Source organism: Brassica napus, chromosome C8, assembly GCF_020379485.1.
Source record: "Brassica napus cultivar Da-Ae chromosome C8, Da-Ae, whole genome shotgun sequence".
NCBI classification, from domain to species: domain Eukaryota; kingdom Viridiplantae; phylum Streptophyta; class Magnoliopsida; order Brassicales; family Brassicaceae; genus Brassica; species Brassica napus.
In genome coordinates this window covers 34,349,819-34,357,657 of record NC_063451.1, presented here as the reverse complement: position 1 = coordinate 34,357,657, position 7,839 = coordinate 34,349,819, and the positions used below count along the sequence as shown (strand labels likewise).

General features: G+C 32.8%; 1 protein-coding gene across 1 annotated transcript; it reads right to left on the bottom strand.

Annotated features, from left to right (window-relative positions):
- Positions 1 to 641: 641 nt before the first annotated feature.
- On the bottom strand, positions 642 to 4,230 carry LOC106378805 (CDPK-related kinase 5). The gene is made up of 11 exons (XM_048764522.1): positions 3,385 to 4,230; positions 3,178 to 3,308; positions 3,063 to 3,104; positions 2,879 to 2,987; positions 2,721 to 2,799; positions 2,354 to 2,650; positions 1,680 to 1,792; positions 1,491 to 1,598; positions 1,350 to 1,412; positions 1,110 to 1,277; positions 642 to 1,027 (listed from the first exon to the last, which is right to left on the bottom strand). Exons 1-11 carry the CDS (start codon positions 3,919 to 3,921, stop codon positions 890 to 892), a joined length of 1,785 nt encoding a protein of 594 aa, XP_048620479.1. The 5' UTR covers positions 3,922 to 4,230; the 3' UTR covers positions 642 to 889.
- Between the last annotated feature and the right edge of the window lie 3,609 nt (positions 4,231 to 7,839).

The window sequence follows — 7,839 nt, the reverse complement described above, 5'->3', positions numbered from 1 at the left end:
TTTTTTTTTTGTAACACTCATTAAGAAAATTGTTATAGTGTGTAATTATGTAGTAGAGAATTATGTTTTACTTTTGCTCAAAAAAAGAATTATGTTTTACTTTCAATGTAAAGTTGTTATGTTTTACTTTTAATTATGAAAACAAGTCAGTTTTACTATAACAAGATAAATATATATTTTTGAGAAGATTAATGTTTTTTGCATCAATAAGAAACAATTTCAAATACTATAAAAGTTTTTGACTCATTTAAATGAACTGTTTTATAGGATTTCTGGATAACCCTAATTAATTTTGAGTTTTATTAGCTGTTTTCTGATTACTGTTTACAAATTAGTAGAGTATTTCTGAATAGCTCAACTCATATCATAATATAAATATGTGTTATAATAACATGGATTATGAGTTTAGAATCTAAATATTTTCATTTTCATTTTGCTTTTAATCTAGTTATTTATACATGTGAATTCGGTATCCGAATTTGAATCGAATGGTCTAGCTTAGGCTACAACATGGTCAAAACTCAATCTAGATGGACATTTTTAAGGTCGAAGATTAAATGAGTAAAATACAATGAGTAGTTATTAATAGTTTTTGGTGCTTTTCAAGAGACTTTTAATTTAAAAATAAAAAGAGAGAACCATTCAGGGAATAAGATTTGTGTCAAATTCAAATCTAGAAGATATGTCAGAAACATCATCAATCATCACAAGTTACCAAATTTAGAAAACATCTTCATTTTCTACAAACTAACACACACATCTCTTTTTAGCTACACTCTTTTTTTTCTTCTTCTCAGCTTTCATCACAAAAGACAAAGCCATATTATAAACCTCCAAAGCTCTTGGGAGAGAAGAGATCTCACACATATTCAGACCTGTCTAAACCCTTCTAATGAACTTTGATAGTGCGGCTAGACACACCATGTAACAACTTCACAAACCCAAGAAAACTAAGCTTTCCATCGGTATGCCTAAGCCAATCATGAAGAACTGCATGAACCGGTACAGAAGGACCAAGACCAAGTTCCTGAAAATAGGTCCAACCAATGAGTTAATACAAACATTTCAAATTCAGATATCTTCTACATTGTTGTAATAAAGGGACTAACCGAAGCGAGTTCATCTATCATGATGGGTCGGTTTCCTTCCTTTTCGAAAAGCTCATAAGCACAACGAGCGTGTTGTTCCCATCTATCAAGAGCTTCTAGCTGGTGAACACTCAATGCAGCTGCACAGAACTCTTCAAAGTCCATTCTTCTATATTGAAGAGCACTCAGCTGTAGATAGTCCACAAAAGATCAGATTGTGCAATTTTCAAACATTTAAATTGTTCAATATAAGGCTCTTACTTGTGCTAAGAACTCAGGTATACGCGAGTCCTTCATTGCGTCTGTTGCCATTTTCATCAGAGCCTAACAAAGAGAGGTCCAAGCCAGTGTCATGATAAATAAACCAAAAGCTTAGCCACCACGGAAGGTAGATAAACTTACTGATTTGATGTTTTCAAGACTTATAGTTCCGTTCTTGCTAGGTTCTAGTAAAGCAAACTGCTCCCTCAGATAAAACAGTTCATCAACCGTAAGTGTTTTCGACAAGGCCTGGAAGAAAACGGTGAACAGTAAGCAATACACATTAGCACCCATTTAAAGTAGAAACACTGAAGAACTTATCAAACTCACTCTTAATGCAGCTTTACGGAGAGGTGATGATCGTAAATAAGCTCTCATAAGTTTGAAAACCAGGATATCTAATGGAATCTTTGCGTCATTTGAGTCCTTTATCCATGGATGACCTGAAACAAATGGAGAAGATTACAATCTTTTCACATTCTAGCAGCTTTTAAACATTGCATTCTAGGCTTGGGCAAAAAGACCGGAACCAAAAACCGGAACCGAAACCCTCAAATACCTGAATTGTTCATATATATTTTACATCTAAAATAACCGAACCAAACCAAAACCGAAAACCTAACAGGGGTATTAATTATATTTACTTATAACATAAGCAAATATATTATTTAATTTAAAAATTTATTGAAAGTATCCGAATGTATTCAAAAAAAATTATTAAAAAGTATTAGAACTACCCAAAATTACAATCCGAATTATCTATCAGAGCGATCTAATTACTCGATATTTTACCAAAAATACTCGATAATTTACCTGAATTACTCAAACTACCCAAAATAACAGAACCGGAACCAAATAAAAACTGATTTTTCCAGAAAATATTTTCTGAATATTAAAATTAATATCCGAACCAAAACCGAACTAATTGCATCCTGTAGACCCTATACGAATTACCCGAACCAATACCCGAAATGCCAGGGCTATTGCATTATATGTTTACTTACTTAAGGCTTGTGCAGCTGTTAATCTTTTACGTGGGTCTTTGTTAAGCAACCGTTTCACAAAGTCTCTTGCCTCTGAAGATAACAAAGGCCAAGGAGGGTCGTCGAAACTAGGATCTGCTTTTAGAACAGAACGGAAGATTCCTGACTCTGTCCTTGCCCAAAACGGTCTGCTTCCACATAAGAGAATGTACACTATCACACCAACACTCCAGATATCAGCTTCTGTACTGTAAGATCTATGTAGAACTTCAGGTGCTACGTAGTAAGCACTGCCAACAATGTCATTGAGTCTCTCATCTGCAAATGGAATCAGCAAAGTAAGCACTACGAACAATGCCACTAAACCTCTCATCTAAGGACTTTGTACCTGGTCTCACGTAATCTGACAAACCAAAATCTATTGCCTTCAACTGAGAGGTGTCTTCCTTTGAGGTGAAAAGAAAGTTCTGTAGCAAAAGTAAACTTGGATAAGATGAGAGATGAAACATCAGATGTATAAGTAGAAGTAAAGAGCCTTTTAATCACCTCGGGTTTGAGATCTCGGTGTACAACGCCTTGGAGATGACAAAACGCAACCACATTCAGTATTTGTATCATAACAGTCTTTGCATCCTCCTCCGTGTACTTCCCACCTCTGCACATAAAACACACCATCAAGTTCAATCTCCGAAACATAAACTAAAAGAACAAACAATAATACTCCCTTTACCTTGAGAGTATTCTATCTAAAAGCTCTCCTCCTTCACATAACCTAAAAAAAAAACCATTTGTTAAAGACTCTCCAGATTGGAACAAAGACTGAGATAAAAGAGAGAGCTTCTTACTCCATGACTATATAGACATTATCATGATCCTCATAAGCATCATAGAAATGAGGAAGGTTGTCATGACCAGACAAAGCTCTCAGTATCTTAACTTCTCTCCTCACATCTTCAATAGCTATAGCCGTCGTCATCTACACAAAACAAAATCAATTCACTACATGTACAAACAGTCTTAACAGATCTCATCAAATAAAAAAAAGAACAAACCTTTGCTTTGGGAATAACTTTAACAGCGACTTGTTGTCCTTTGTTATCGCCTTTTTTAAACTTAGCAGCACAAGTGTACCCAAAATGGCCACGACCAACCTCATCACCGAGCTCGTACTTGCTCGAGAAACTCTTCGAGAACCCAAAGCTCTTATCCAACCCCACTCCTTCCGCTTCGCTGCCTTCCGGGATCGCCGCCGAGTTCGGCTTCACGGAGCCGTGCCGTCGCGCGAGAACGGCTCTGATGTGTTTCGCCGGAGACGGAGGAGGGAACGGCCGTTTGAAGAACCTCTTCGGCGTCGAGCTGGAGTTCGCCGGAGATCTCGCCGGAGTTTTCTTGGAGAAGAAGGAGTGAGCTGGGCTCGGGCTGTAGAACGGGAAAAACGGAGACTTTTTGCCCTCATTGGTCGCTGCAGAGTGGTCTCCGTCGCCGGAGGTTGATAAAGGAGGAGCCTTTACGGACTCCGACGCCGGAAGTGGGCTGTTTCCGGCGGGAACTCGGTCGGGGTGTCGAGAATTCGAGTGACAGAGACCCATCAAGAACCTCTACACAGAGATCAGAGTCTCAAGAGTAACATTTCGAAAGTTTGAATCTTGCGAACGAGAAACTGAGTTTGTGATTGTTTTTTTTTTTTGTGTGTGTGAGAAGTCTCTTCCCGATTTTATATTTTTGTTTGCTACTTCTTCGTCTTTGGAAGGATCTCCTTTGTCGATGGCGAAAGATTTGGATCCAAAGAGAATGAGTTAAAAGAGAGAGAGAGAGAGTGATGATACGTTCCCCCTTTACATCGAACTACTCTACTAATTACAATTAACTAGTGTTGTTATTATAACTAATTTACTTGATTTTTTACGCAGCTTACGCTACCAGTGACATAATGAATACGTCTATATGTGGAGTATATAAAAAGACAAAGACCGAACTAGAAAATAGGAGAATTTGGTGATATTCTTACGGCGATGTGTAATGTATTTTGTAATGAATTTTTATATGAATTTTGGTATTATCCCAATCAAGAAAATAAAGTCTAACTAACTTCATTAACTACTATTTGTAAAATATTATATTTGGGAATATAATTAATAGGACAATTTAATAGACAATGACAGGCTATTGTATTATTTATAGTTATACACATAATATAGATGCATTTAAAATCCTGCCAACCCTTGAATGTGCACAAAACTCGAATCAGCATTTTTTATGAAGTTCATCTATAAGCTTACTTGAGTTTTTCTGAACAAATGTTAGTTTCTTTTGTATTTATATTGTTCCTTTTTCCAAAGTATTACTTTCATTTTTAGCACATTAAATATGAAACACAAGTATGAGTACATTCTAATTTTAGGTAGATAAAATTCTGATTAGAAAGACAAAAAAAAAAAGCCTACACAAAAATTGTAACACATTAAACTTCGTATCCTAACCAACCAATTCAAATTAAATTTACCTTTTTTAACACCAGTTCACATGTATATAATCAGGTGGTTTGATTTTGTGGAATGATACGCACTACTATAGTACAAACAACTCGACATATCTTCTGATTCACCCTGTTAAACTATTTCCAAGTACAAATTATGTATATGCTTTGACCAAAAAATAATAATAACTTATGTATGTGCTTAAAATCTTTAAAAAAGTACAGAGCTTTAATAGAGCTCTTCGATAACATTTTTTTTTTGTAAATTAATACTCTCTCCGATTTTAATATAAGTCGTTTTTCGTTTTTAATATAAATCATTTTATAATTGTGCACATAGATTAAAAAATCATTAATTTTTTATATTTTCTAAACAAAGACATCATTAATTATTTACCTAACCACAAATCAACCAATAATAAAATACAAGAAATATTATCATTGGTCATATAACATTAAGTTTTAATAAATTTTACATAGAAAACTGAAAATGTCATAAATTTGGAACATAAAAATTTTTCTAAAACGACTTATATAAAAAACGGAGGGAGTAACATTATTGCCCGTGTGATATAACTGTTTGTCGGAATTAACAACGAATTTGTTAGCTAATTCAGAAATTCCAAAGCACTGAGTTTATAAAAATATATATATATTTATCATTCAAACAGTGATAATTTTTGTATTCTATGACATAAGATAAATTAAAAATGTGGATAGAGATGGTGTAGGAAAATGAGATGTAATAATAATCGGAGATCGACGCAAGACCGGCAAAGAGAGGTGGTGGGTAAACTGGGACCCGGTAAAGGGACGGTGGTGGTTCCATTCCAGCTCGTTAAATAACAATAATAACTAATTATATTTTTATTCTGAATAATATATTTTCAAAATTTTCATAAATATAAAAAGCATATTAAATTTTAATTATTAGTGCACTATTCCTGTAAGCTACTATTTTGATAATTTTTAAATTGATAATAGTGTAATGAAAATTCAATACTCCCTTCGTTTTTTATATAAGTCGTTTTAGGGAAATTTTGATGTTTCAAATTATATGACGTTTTTGGTTTTCTATGTAAAATTTATTAACATTTAATGTTATATGACTAATGATAATATATATTCTATTTTATTATTGGTTGATTTGTGGTTAGGTAAATAATTAATGATGTTTTTGTTTAGAAAATATAAAAAAATTAATTATTTCTTAATCTATGTGCACAATTCTAAAACGACTTATATTAAAAAACAGAAGGAGTATTTAAAACATTTTTCTTAAAAAATGTCATTTTAACATTTTTCTAAAAAAATGTCATTTTAACATTTTTCTTGTACACACAAAGTATCATTTTAGAATTTTAATGTAATATAATATTTATTTTCTTTTAATAGAATTAGTTTATAAATAAATTTATTTATTACAAATATTATTGGTGAAATCGGTGTAATTAATAAGAATATAAATACATTTTTGTTATTTTCTTAATCTATATAAAAAATTAGAAAAAGAGGGAGTAGATAAAGAATTTAACAGTAAATACAACTATTGAAGCAGGTTTGTTCCTTTCCTTAATTTACGCTTTGGGCATTTGGATATTGTGGTGGGGACTATCTGCGATACTTCCTCGATAAAAAAAGAAAATTACCCTCTGAAGGGGGTATATCGTCATTACACGAACTTATATTATTTTAGTTTCTCGGTCCTTCTCATAATACATGACACGTTAGTAATTAGGGTGAAACATGTTTGGCTTCTTACGTAACACACTAGCAAATTAAAATATATAACTGCTACTCGTAGAATTTGACAATTTGAACGATCGCACCTACGTATAATAGGCGGAAACTTAGATCATGATTAACCCGAAATTTTTAGAGTGAGGTTTTTATCGAAAGTTAAGAAATTGTTTCTTAACTTTTAAGTAAAAAAACTAAGAACTGATTCTTAAATAAAGATTTTAAGAACCGGTTCTTATTTTTTTTTAGTTAAAAGCTAAGAAACAGTTTCTTAACTTCCGCTAATAGTTATGCTCTAAGAACTCGGGTTAATCATGCTCTTATGATTCAGAAGTTTAAGGTTTAATATAATTATAAAAACATTATAAAACCAAAACAATACAACGTGAGAGTGAAACTAATTAATGATTATGTTATTTTTACATGTTTGTATGAGATGAGTCATGATGAAATGAAACTTTGCTTAGTTTGCTTGTTGCACCCGACATATTTTTGAGAAGCCAATTCAAATTTTGCAGCTAGCTATCATTTTTTTGCCCACTTATATTCGTATTATTAGATTTTCAAACTGCATGCACACGTAGTGGTAAACATATTCATTATATTCATTATGCATGTATTCCTATATGATATGTTTTTTTGCCAAATTTATATGATATGTTTGATGATTGTGTGTCCTCTTTTGAAATTAAGCATCATTTTGTCACATATCTAGATATATAACTTTGTTTCTCTCCCATCCAGTTAAAACCCTGAGAGCACCATTAACCTGGCTCTCCATGGGTTTTACCAAAAGAATAATTAAAAAATCAGTGGGCCACATTCATTTTTTAAGAACCGTCTCTTCCTCCTCTTCTATAAAGACCGAATCTTAAATGGTTTTTAGACTGTTCGCGGATCCCACCGACACGTGGCTTCCCGCGATTGGTTCACTTTTAATTATTTTTTTTTTATCAGACAAAAAAAAATTCAAAAATCTACCTATGAAACCGTGCATGAGTTAATGGTGCTCTTGTCGAACAGAGAATTAAAAGAGAAGTTTACTATTTATAGATTTATAATCAGGATTTTATTGTGATTTTACACCTCCAAACTGACAAAACAGTGTGTATGCATGTCTGCTATTAATAGACACTAAGAAGATGTTTATTGCAGGTCTTTTATGTTGGAGTTCTTAGCGTAATATAAGATACGGTATCTTAACTTTTAATTAAAAAAACTAAGAGACACCTCTTATATCTCTTATTTAAAAAACGTCTCTTAGTGTTTTTAGTTAAAATCTAAGAGACCG